Raw genomic sequence first — 12,550 nt, 5'->3', positions numbered from 1 at the left:
TTTATAAGGAGAAGAAAAGTGTAGGTAAGGGGTTTGGAATTCAGGAACAAAGTTAATCAGATAGAAGGTGGAGCATTCTTTCCTCTGTGTCTTAGGAGGCAGACTCTCACCCTGGAGCACAATGGCTCAGATACCATCTTGAATTGCTTGCAGTCCTGCTGAGGCAGAAAGGTGGAACTGTTTACAGTCTCCTGGAGTAAAGGTGGAACTTCAGTCCTGGAACGATAGCTTTTACCCATATTGATTACTAAGCTTATTAGCGATTACCTAAACTAAAATTTTCCAACTCTTGAGTCCCCCATCAATAGCATATCTGGAGAAAAATGGTCTCCTAAATATGGATGGATCCTGGAGTGGCCCAAGAAGCCAGTAAGGACTAGCCTGTGTTTCAGATTGAAATTTTGGGGCATTTCCTAAGGACAGACAGTAGGAAGTGCTTAAGCAGAAGTATAACCTGATAAGGAATGTGTTTTTAAGGAGGTGGTAGGTACAAGTGGAAGAGCCTGGGGCCAGGTGAAGGCAGGTAAAATGGACCAGGAGATAATGAAGAGGTCTGACCTTGAGCAGTGGCACTAGAAAGAAAAGGCTAGTACTCCCTTTCCTGACCCTGAGATCTAATAGTTGGCTTTCTGAGTTGTTTTCCCTAACAGAGGAGGCACACAACTAGAACTGGCAATTTGTTGTGACAGGACCTGGAAGCCCAGGTTCTCATTCTGCTTCCAAAAAACAGCTCCCTCTTGGGACCAGTGACTTGCAGTCAGCTTTCCTCTATGTGTTGAGGTGAGGAACAGGAGGAGTGGCCTATTATTATGCAAAAACAGAGGCCAAATGTATACCAGCCATAAATTCCATGATTCAAAAGCCACAGGAATACTCAAAGTTTCAATTTTTCATCTCTAAAAGAGAGATCATTTCCCATATTTTGTGTAACTCACAGAGATGTTCGTTTGTTTGTTTATTCATTCAACAATTATTTATGGAGCACATACCACGTACTAGATACTGCTCTAGGTGGAGATTGTGATGAAAAATACAGAACTGACCTCTGCCTTCAGACAACTTGCAGTGAGAATAGGTGAAATAGCTCTGTCAACTTTAAAGCACTGTATTGGTCTCATTTTTCTACTTCTATCTCCCAATAAGATTGTAACCCTGCTAACTTTTGACTTATCTCTATATCCTTGTGCATGTCATTTCCCCTCTTTAAGTGAGTCCTTATTCATATCATGGTCTATGATTGGCTTTAACTATAAAGGTAAGGATTGCTTTCTGGGAGAAAAAGTTTGTAGTGGAGGAGACTGCTCTATAAAGAAGAAATAGAGACAGAAAAGGCTTTCTTTAGTAGATTACCTCTCCTAGACATGCTTTCTTTAGCAGATTACCTCTCTCAGTCTCCACCAATCTCTTTCATATTCCATCCTTACTCCCCGCCCTCAACAGCTGCGGTATCTTTAAGGGCTTTCCTGCATAAACTAGGCGGTGTGGCCGAGTGCGCATTTCTTCCTGGGGTTGAATGTTAAGTTGTTTGTCCGTTTCGGGCTGCCGTCCCGCAGGGTCCGCCATATTGTCTGCTGAAGCTGCTGCCGCTGCCGCCGCCAAGCAGGAGCGAGCGGAGCCGCGATGGGTGAGTAAGGATACCAGGCAACTGGGATTCGAACGGAGGCAGTCTCAGGGCTTGGGCTCTGAGACAGGCGAGAGCCTGTCTCCAATCTACAGGGGGTGTCTGAGGTCCCTCTAAATAGGTTTTGGGGAGAAACTGTACCTGGAGTGCTGCTCAGGACAGTTTGGGGCCGGCCAGGGCCCATGCGGGCGGCAGTCTTCGGGGGCTGGTTCAATGTTACCACGCCTGGAGACCCCCACGTGGTGGCTCTGGGCTAGAGCCCAAGCATTCCTGGGGGTTAGAAAGGGGCCAGCCCTCCGGCCTTCGCCGCAGACACTGGGGCTGGGGGACGGGCTCCGCGTCGCAGGCCCGGGCGGCGCTCAGGGATCCTCCTCCCGGCATGAGACTGAGCGACGCGCATCTTGACTGTATTCAATGGTTCCCCCGAAGTCAAAGAGATCTTACCTACGTCGCAGGTAGACTGCCCTGGTGAGGGGAGGCCAGGCGAGCCAGCTCCCGGCTCGGAACCAAGGGCAGCCGTACCAAAGACAGCCTGGGCGGCTCAAGGCCGGGAGAAATTCCCGAGCCGAGGCGGAAATGCGGTGGTTCGGTTGGGCTCAAACTGACAGCCTTCGAGGTGGTAGAAGATTAAAGGCCAAGACCTGGGGCCACACGTAGGTCGGGGTCTTCAGGTTTCTGGGCCTGGCCCTGGTTAGGAGAAAAGGAGCGACCTGTTGCTGTTTCTTAAGGGACTCCCGGCTGGCAAGGTTTGTGTTCAGGGAGAATATAATGGCGAAGCTTTTGGTCTTAGGGACAGAAACATCAGTGGTATTTACTTTCCAGCAAAATTAAGTAAATAAATTTACTAAGCACTTCCTATGTGCAGGTATTGTTCTGAGTGCTTTATATGTCACGTTTTACTTAATATGCACAACCTAATGAGATTGGTACTACTGTCATCCTTATTTTATGGATAAGGAAACTGAGGCTAAAGAGATAAAGTAACTTACCTGTTATAGATACACAGCGCCTAAAACAGGGTGATTACTCCAGACCCATAGTTTATAGTCTGGCCCCCTAATGTTTGGGCTGTAAAAGCGGGAAAGAAAGCTTTTAACCCTAGGCAAAGTTGTAAAGATTGATTTTTTTTTTTTTTTTTTTTTGCTAGTGGGCCCACTTTGAAATCCTGAGTCTGAAGGAAATTGGAAATGGGCAAATTGAATTACTAACACCAAATATTGTTCATGTGTGGGGCAGGGAGCTAAATGAGACTCTGGGGCTGAGTTTTGTTAAGACCCTGATCCTGAGAAAACAAATTACTCCCCTGAGCTGCAAGGCATTGACTGTAGAATCAAATATAGTATAATCCTGCCTGCGGCTTCCTAGCTCTCATCCAGAGAAGTCACTTTGATGTCAAATGCAGTGATACATATCGAAAGCATTTAGTGTGGCCTCAATAAATGTTATTTTTCTTTTTAAGTCTTTATTTCCTCATCTCTAGGAAGAGGAAAAGGGGCAGTGTTCTTAAGGTATTTAAAAACGAAAGATACAACACAATCTTGGAAGTCTAGTAAGAAGTCTAGAAATATCGGAACAGCCCTGGCTGGTGTGGCTCAGTGGACTGAGCACAGGCCTGAGAACCTAAGGGTAGCCAGTATGGTTCCTAGTCAGGGCACATGCCTGGGTTGTGGGCCAGGTCCTGAGTTGGGGGCACAGAAGAGGCAACCACACATTGCTGTTTCTCTCCTTCTCTTTCCCCCCCTCTCTAAAAATAAAACCTTAAAAAAAGAAAGATATCAGAACAGATTTTTTTCCACCCTTGGTAATATTAGTTCCTTTCTCTTAAATACTCTGGTTTCCAGAAACCTCCATGAAGACTGATAAGCCTGTCTTTTTAACTGCAGCCTTAGGTATGGATGAGAAATTTTAGGGGCTCTACTATTACAGGTTTTGTATCGGCTTGCAACCTCAGGAGCACTGATGCCTAACAGAAATGAGCCAATACTTAGTTATTATTAAGTTCAGTGAAATACAATTGGTGGAGATTTACTTAGTTTTTACAGATTGGGAAACTACCTCAGAGCAGATAACACACTAGGCAGCGAAGGCCAGAAAAGAGATTCTTACCCATTTTGCAGCACATAAACCTCTTGGAAGACGTAAGGTATGAAGTAAAGTATTCCTTTTCTGGAAGACTTGGAAAGTTCTTCACTGGGGCAACAAAACCTGACCAAGTTCCTGAAAGGGATTTTTAGTCTAGTGTCAGACTGCCTCCCGTTTTCTTTCTGACTTCATTTCAGGTACCTCTCCCCATCCCACCCTGTCTTTCTGAGCACCCCCATACTGTGGATTTTTTGTTGTTTTTTGTTTGGGGCTGATCCTTATATCATGGGAGTGAAATTAGTGTAGAGATACATTTAATTCTAACACTAAATCAGTTGGTTTCTGTTTTCCTCATTTATAAATGAGTAAACTGAGGCTTTGGGATTAGGTAACTAGTCCAAGGCTGGTGGCCTCCACCACACCTACATGGGTCTAGGACTTGCTGTGTTTCACCACCTTTCATACTCTTCTTCAGCTCTGGTCTATGTATCCTATGCTGTTTCTCCTGTGCCGGACTTCACTAGCCTTAATAGACCTTTGTAGTGGTTTCAGTGCCACAGGAGCCCTGTGGAGGTGCTGCTTGCAAATGTGGAAGTTAAGTATTCTAACCTTTCCTAGCAGAGACCACAGCCTCTCAAAATGGTCTTGGCAGACACTAGTGGGGTTTTTGTTGTCATTGTTTTTGACACTGGTGGTTTTGTCATCATTCCTTACACCTCGTTAATGAGGAATCTGGCAGTCCCTCCCCAGCCCCAGGGATAGGTCTTGATTAGTATAAACTCAAAACCAGTCATTGTCATTTTAACTCCTTAGGCAGTGATTGGTTTAGGTGTGGGCATGTGTTGCAGTTCTGGCTAATCAGATTTAAAGGGAAGTCTGGGTGACTTCAGGAAAAGCTTTCCTATTTCTATTTTACTTTAAAGAGGTTTAATTTTTAGAGAGACAGGAAGGGAGGAAGAAAAACATCGATCAGCTGCCTCTCACACACCCCCAACTGGGGACCTGGCCTGTAATCCAGGCATGTGCCCTGACTGGGGACCCCTCAGTTTGCAGGCTGGCATGCTCAGTCCACTGAGCCACACCAGCCAGGGCCTTCCTTATTTAAAAGAGATTTGCCAGATTTTGTTTTATCATTTTTTGCTTGTGTGTGTGTGTGTACCCCTCACCTGAGGATATGTTTATTCATTTTAGAGAGAGGAATGGAGAGGGAACGAGCTACACCAGTATGAGAGAGAAACATCAGTCACTTGCCTCCCATACATGCCCTGACCAGGAATTGAACCCACAGACTTTTGGTGTATGGGATGACACCCCTACCAACTGAGCCACCCAGCCAGGGCCCAGTTTATAATCCAAGTATCACCAAAGAATGAGAACCTAAAAAAAAAAAAAACACCCCCAGAGGTTAAAAAAGCTGTAATAATAGCCAAAAATATATAGGACTTCATATGTGCTAGGTACTAAGTACTATAATATTTTTTTGAGGTCTAATGCCTAAAAACTATAATATTGACTCATTTAATTCTCAGACTCTCATGTTCTAGTTGAGGGAAATGAAGCATAGAGAGGTTCAGTAACTTCTGAAAGGTCAGAGATAGCAAATAGAGGAACCACTTTCTCTTTTGGGGTAGGAATCACTTTCTCTTTTGGGGTAGATGGTTCTACCCCAAATATGGGCTATTTGTAGGGCAGTGTTTTGTCTCTGGAAAGGAAAGAGCCCTTTCTGACTCTGAAATTGCTATTAGCAGTGCCAGAGTCATGAGGCAGAATTTATAAGAGCAGGCAGTTGTAAGTGTGAGGGTAGAGAAGATGGAAAGAATTTGATCTGGCCTTAAATAGTATACTGAAGACCACTTCTAGTTTGCTTTTGGGTGCAAGTAACCTTTGTAACTGATCATCCTTATGTGTTAGAAAGTAATTTAGCCCATTTCTTTTAGTTTCCCTCCAGCCTGGCCCACCCACCCCACAGTTCATAACAGCTACTTGCAGAGAAGGCACTAAACTGTCACCACCTAAGTATCTCACACGCACTGAACCCCTTCTTGGCCTGCTTTTCCTGCATTTTTGTTAATGATTGCGCCATTGGCCCAGACACTAGGGTAAAAGACAGAAATCCTAACTATCTTTGGTTTCTTACTCTTTTCTTCCCTTTCTATATTGGCAGTTGTTGGACACTGTGTGATCTTTTACTGAGATCCTCCCTAAATTGCTTTGTGTGGGTTTTTCTCACAGCAGAGTGCCACAAAGAGTCTTAGTTCTGTGGTCTGCAACCTTTCTGAGTGTCAGGCTCCTTAAAGTGAAAATATGGATAACACTACTTATTAATGTTGTTAGTGAAGATTCAGTGAATTACTAGATGTCAAAAAATAGTTTCAACTGAAAAGGTGTTTTAACCCAAGAGGCCCTCCAGATCTCTTCTGTAGCCTCCCTGCCACTACAGTTCTGCTGCAGCAGCATTGCTAAACCGCCCCCTCTCTTGTCACTCTCCTCCTTAGTTAGGAACCTTCGCCCGATTCCTTACTGTCTGCAGCAGGGATGCCCAACCTCGGCTGGGACCTGTACCTGTGAGGAACAGGGCTGCACAGCAGGAGATGAGCTTGAATGTACCGTGCTTGAATCTTCCAGAAACAGTTCTCTCCACCCTGGTCCATGGAAAAATTGTCTTCCACAAAAGCTGTCCCTGGTGCCAAAAAGGTTGGGCACCACTGTTCTACAGGATAAAATCATAACCCATAGGGTATGATATTCAAGGCCTCCTTCTTGACTTTACTAATCTTACTCTATTTAACATTTATCTGCATATCCTGAATTCCAATCAGACGACCGCCTTTGTACTTTTCCCATGGAAATCCTGCCTGTTTTTCAAGATCCAATGTAAATGCTACCTACCACTTTTATGAACCTTTCCCAAATATTTTATGCCTTTTAAACTGGAAGTGAACTCTCATAAATTCTATAGTACTTTTGTTTTTGCCTTTTATATAGCCCTTTTCATACTCATTCTTGTTACAGTTATTTCATTCTACAATAGAGATAGTTCTTCAGCCTGTTACTTAATCTCCAAAACCTCATTTTCCTCACTTCTACAGTAGGGATAACAGTATATACCTCATTGGAGTTTAGGGTGACTGAATGAGCTAATGTGTGTAAAGCATTTTAGCATGGTATTTCATCCAGTACGCACTTCATAAGTAATTACTAATTGCTGTTAGTCACTTAGTGAACACATAAAGTGTTTACTATGTGTCAGGCCCTATGCTAAATATAAAGGTGAATCCATTTGTCTTTGAGCAGAAGGCAGAAACATGAATACTTGTCAGAAACTCATACTTTTGGGGGCCAGGCAGGCAACAGTTATTTATTTTAATTTCAGCAAATGTTTATTAAATGCCTTTGTGCCATGGACTGTTGTTCTAAGGCCCTGGAAGTATAGTGGTAAACAAAATAGACAAAAGTCTATCTTTTTGTTGAAATCCCCAGAATTTAAATTACAGTGGGTAATTGAGTGAAATCAAATGGAGACTGGCTGCCGTCTAGAGAGCCCCATGAAATCTACTGATCTCTCTGCAGTTGTTGCTGTGGGGGAATGTAGGTCTAGTGGTGCCTTACTGCTTAATTTCCCATCGATTTCCATTAGCCCTCTCCCCCTTGAAGGTGGAAATCCAAGTTTTCATAGGGTATTAATGGATTAAACATTTGTAAACATTACAACTTAACTTTAAAATCTGAAAACATTAAGCTAACCAAAGATAAGGATATTCGAGGCCAAAAGTAACCCAAGAATTAATATTCCATGTTTTATAAAATATTTCTTCTTTTTAAATTGATTTTAAAGAGATAGGAAGGGAGAGAGAGAGAGAAACATCGATTTTGTTGTTCCAGTTATTTGTGCACTCATGGGTTGACTCTCGTGTGTGCTCTGAAGAGATCGAACCCTCAGCCTTGGCGAATTGAGACAGTGCTCCAACCAACCGAGCAACCTGAACAGGGCTAAAATATTTCTTATGTAGTCTATGTATTTTTACCAAATTCTATGTATTTAAAAATACATATGAAAATGATGAAGACGAGTGTTTTTAAACATCTTGATGATCTTGGTAGCATTTTGTATTGAGTAGGTATTATTTTTTTAAGCATAATATATGTTCGGAGTAAGATAAGAGATTGTAAGTCCATATTTTAGATAGTCTTCTAGATCATTTAAATGTTTTGGCTGACTTAGTTTTGATTAGTTGGTTATTATATTTTGTTTTGTCTTATCGTGATACAGCAGATGAAATTTTGGTACTTAGGAGCTCATACTTCCAGAGACATCAGCTCTGCTGGTTTTGTTTTATTCCTTTTGTGCTTAGATTATTGTCTTACATTCAGGGTTTTTTTGTTTTTTGTTTTTTGTTTTTGCTGGAGTCAGAACCATTTATCCATTTTGTGAATGTTAATTTAGTTAAAACTAGATAACTTGTAAGTCCTCTTATAACTAGGCACATAAACTACAATATGTTGCAAGTATGTTAAATGTGAATGAGCCAGTGTCCTGGCCTGTTTGGTGTAACTCTCAGACTTTCTTCAGGAAAACTTGGCCATCTGACCAAAATTGCCAGTATTATACAGGGTCTGGCAGAGTAAGGCCTGCTTGAGTGTGGTTGGTCAAGTAATAATATGGGTGTGATAATTTATCATTTTAATTTGAACTTTTCACCTAACATGTCATATGGTGTCCTTGAATATGATACTGTTATGTTACAGAATTACATGCTTATGCTTTTGTAATTAAAAAGGGGGTGTTATTTGTGCTGGACCCTGTATGTGTAAAATGGGCGTATATATGCTTGTTAATACTGGTGACTTTATATACCAGTATATATAAGCCACACCAGCCAGGGCTCAGAACTCTTGATTTCAGAATTCCAAATAAGGAATCATGGACCATGAATTAAGAATTAGAAAAATGGCTCTGGATGGTGTGGCGCAGTGGGTTGAATGCCAACCTGTGAACCAGAGTGTCACCAGTTTAATTTCCAGTCTGGGTTGAGGGCCAGGTCCCCAGTAGGGGTACATGAGAGGCAACTGCATGTTGATGTTTCTTTCTCACTCTTTCTCCCTCCCTCAAAAAAAATTTTTAAGAAAAATTACCCTGGCAGTTGGGTGTTGCCCCGCAAACTGAAGGGTCCTGGGGTGGATTCCCTATCAGGGCATGTACAAGGGCCAGCCAGTTGATATTTTTCTTCCACTCTTTCTCCCTCCCTTCCCCTCTGTTTGGAATCAATAAAAGAAAAAACTTTTTTTTTTTTTAAAGATTTTATTTATTTATCTTTAGAGGGGAAGGGAAGGAGAGAGGGAGAGAATATCAAGGTATGGTTGCCTCTTGTGAATCCTCTGCTGGAAACTGGCCTGCAGCGCAGGCATGTGCCCTGACTGGGAATCAAACCATGATCCTCTGGTTTGTAGGCCCGTGCTCAATCCACTGAGCTACACCAGCCAGGGCGAAAAAACATTTTTTAAAGAATTAAAAATGTGCCCTGGTTGGTGTAGCTCAGTGGATTGGGTGCAGGCCTGGGAACCAGAGGATGGCAGTTCGATTCCCAGTCAGGGCACATGCCTGGGTTACAGGCCACTTCCCAGCAGGGGACCCATTAGAGGCAAGCATACATTGATATTCTCTCCCTCTCTCCTTCCCTTCCCCTCTAAAGATAAATAAATAAAATCTTTTAAAAAAAGAATTAAACATGTATAAGGAGCAAGTATAAGGAGATGATGACTTTTTTTCCCCTCTAGGGTTTTTTAAAATATATTTTATTGATTATGCCATTACAGTTGTTCTATTTCCCCCCTTTCGTTCCCCTCCACACCCTCTCCCCCACCATTCCCCCCTTTAGTTTATGACCATGCGTTTCAAGTTCTTTAGATTCTATATATCCCCTACTATTCTTACCCTCCCCCCTATCTATTTTCTACCTACTGATATGCTACTTATTCTCTGTACCTTCTCCCCCCTTCTCCTCCTCCCACTCCCCTGTTGCTAACCCTCCATGGGATCTTCATTTCTATGGTTCTGCTCCTGATCTAGCTGTCCTCTTAGTTTGCCTTTGTTTTAGGTGTGGTTGTTAATAACTGTGAGTTTGCTGTCTTTTCACTGTTCATCTTTTTTGTCTTCATTTTCTTAGGTAAGTCCCTTTAACATTTCATATAATAAGAGCTTGGTGATGATGAACTCCTTGAATTTGATCTTATCTGATAAACACTTTATCTGTCCTTCCATTCTAAATGAAAGCTTTGCTGGATAGATCAATCTTGGTTGTAGGTCTTTGGATTTCATGACTTGGAATGCTTCTTTCCAGCCCCTTCTTGCCTGTAAGGTCTCTTTTGAGAAATCAGCTGACAGGCTGATGGGAACTCCTTTGTAGGTGACTGTCCCCTTATCTCTTGCTGCTTCTAGAATTCTCTCCTTCATTTTAATCTTGGCTAATGTAATGATGATGTGCCTTGGTGTGTTCCTTCTTGGGTCCAACTTCTTTGGGACTCTCCGAGCTTCCTGAATTTCCCGGAAGTCTATTTCCTTTGTCAGCTTGGGGAAGTTCTCCTTTATTACTTGTTCAAATAAGTTTTCCACTCGTGGCTGTTCCTCTTTCCCTTCTGGTACCCCTATAATTCTGATGTTGGAGCGTTTAAAGATGTCCTGGAGGTTCCTAAGCCTCTCCTCATTTTTTTGAATTGTTTCTTCATCCTTTTCTGTTTGGTCATTTTTCCTTCCTTCTGGTCCACTCCCTTGATTTGAGCCTCAGTTTCCTTTCCATCACTATTGGTTTCCTGTGCATTTCCCTTCGTTTCAATTAGTTTAGCCTTCATATGTTCCTCTAATTTGTGACTAAAATCAACCAGTTCTGTGAGCATCCTGATCACCAGTGTTTTGAACTGTGCATCTGATAGGTTGGCAATATCTTGGTCGCTTAGAGTTATTGGCTCTGGGGCTTTGAGTTCTTCCTGAGCCATAATATTTTGGTCTGTTTGCGCCTGTTACATATGAGGGGCAGAGCCCTAGGTGTTCACCAGAGTGGGGCCACCCAGGCCACTGGGTTGTGATGCTGTATGTGGGGGCAGGGTCAAAGAGAGCCAGTGGCGGTCCCCTCTGCTGCTTCCCGTCACCACGGCCTTTGAGGTCTGTCTCACTGCCTGCTCCTTTGCCTGGTTTATCTGCGTGCGAATGTGTGACCACAGTCAGCCTGCCGCCTTGTGCCCTCACTGGGTCTGCCCGTTGCAACCCCACACCTCGGATCCGCCAACAGCTGCCTGCGTGCCTGGATTGGGCTCAGGGATCTTTCCTGCCCTACCAGGTTTGCTGCTGGCTCCGCCCCTCTTTCCAGTCTTGCTGAATGTTTCCTTGTTGTTGGACTTCCGTACAGTTCAATTTTCTGTTTTAGTTGCATTTTTGTTACTAAAACTTTGTTGTCTTTAAACTGGGTTGTGCAAGGAGGCATGGTGTTTCCACCTACGCCTCCATCTTGGCCAGAAGTTAATTTTACTAGATGATGACTTTTAAATTAAAAAAAAAATACAAGGTACTTGTGGGACATGAGTTGAGGGAACCTCTTGGGTATTAGGCGTGGGCTGCAAATATAGATTTAGAAGTCATCAGCATTTGTTTTCCAAAGAGACAATAATTATCTAATGAGACATTATTAGAATTGCTCATCTTGGGGTAAGGTAAATGATTGAAAGCAGGGTTTTTAAAAAAATTCTGGCTTACTGGTCCTTACAACCTAGCTTTGTAGGAAGCAAAGATGGAATAGAAAGATAAAGATTAAGAGAAAGAAGCTATAGTGTTAGGAGGAGGGAAAACTACCTTAATAGAGAGCAAGAAAATATAGCCGTCGTCTTTGACCCAACTTCCTAGAAGTTGCCCTTATGGGCAATTGAGGCCTTTCAGAGTAGGAGCTAAGAAGAAAAGGGAAATAACCATTGATTTAGCATTTTTTTAATTTAATTAATTTATTTTCATTAAATTTATTGGGGTAACATTGGTTCATAGGTCATGTAGGTTTCAGGTGTACATTTTTGTGATACGTGATCTGTATATTGTACTGTGTGCTCACCACTCAAAGTCAGGTCATCTTCTGTCACCATATATTTGGTTCCCTTTACCTGTTACTAACCCCCCATCCCTCTAGTAACCACCGTGCCGTTGTCTGTATTGATTTAGCATTTAGACCCTAGACACTTTCATATTACCTCAGCAACCCTCTAGGGCTGTAAAGTGTATTCTCATGTTATAGTTAACAGAGATAGTAACACTTGAACTGTAGCTAATCCTCAGTCCTCTGCTATGTCCCTTGCCACTCCTTGCCTTCCATTCCTAGGTCTGAGCATTGTATTTACATATAGACTCAAAGGCTAAAAGGACAATACATCCTAGGAGGGAATTAGGATTAGAGAACCAAAGAACTGGGGCTCTCAGGTGTCTGGTTGGTTTATACCTCAATGTGCCATATGAAGCTGAGACCTCGAGCCTTGAATATAGCATTGTATGAGCAGATGATAGTTTTTCCCACATGGTCTTTTCAGCAAACCACCTACTGTGGTTTCAGGTTTGTTTTCTAGAGTGATCCCTGTTTAGCCCAGTCCTATGAGGATCCGCTAGAATATGAGCAGCCTTGTTGTGGTGGCCCCATCATGAACTGACCCAGTTGTCCCTAGAGGAGTCTCTCTCACTGTCTTGGTGACTGGCAGTTCTGACAGGTTTGCAAATAACACCCTGAGCACCTCGTGTAGTCAGACCTGTTCCATGCTGTTTTCTTGTTTCCAGTAGTTCCTTGTCATGAAGCTCAAAGAAATTCCAGAAGTTCGAAAAGT

The 12,550-nt window shown here is 42.8% G+C and overlaps 1 protein-coding gene across 2 annotated transcripts in view; it reads left to right on the top strand.

Moving 5' to 3' along the window:
• Positions 1-1,518: 1,518 nt before the first annotated feature.
• KPNA6 (karyopherin subunit alpha 6) overlaps positions 1,519-12,550 on the top strand; it is a 45,990-nt gene continuing 34,958 nt past the window's right edge. For both annotated transcript variants that reach the window (XM_053660404.1, XM_037149339.2), the window contains exon 1: positions 1,519-1,624. In XM_053660404.1, the coding sequence (XP_053516379.1) occupies positions 1,621-1,624 (4 nt within the window). In that variant the 5' untranslated portion in view covers positions 1,519-1,620. The remainder of the gene's footprint in view (positions 1,625-12,550) is intronic.

Source organism: Artibeus jamaicensis, unplaced genomic scaffold (genome assembly GCF_021234435.1).
Source record: "Artibeus jamaicensis isolate MK-2021 breed Jamaican fruit bat unplaced genomic scaffold, CSHL_Jam_final scaffold_847, whole genome shotgun sequence".
NCBI classification, from domain to species: Eukaryota; Metazoa; Chordata; class Mammalia; order Chiroptera; family Phyllostomidae; genus Artibeus; species Artibeus jamaicensis.
Note: the sequence above shows the minus strand (reverse complement) of the source record. Positions and strands in the feature narration are given on the sequence as shown.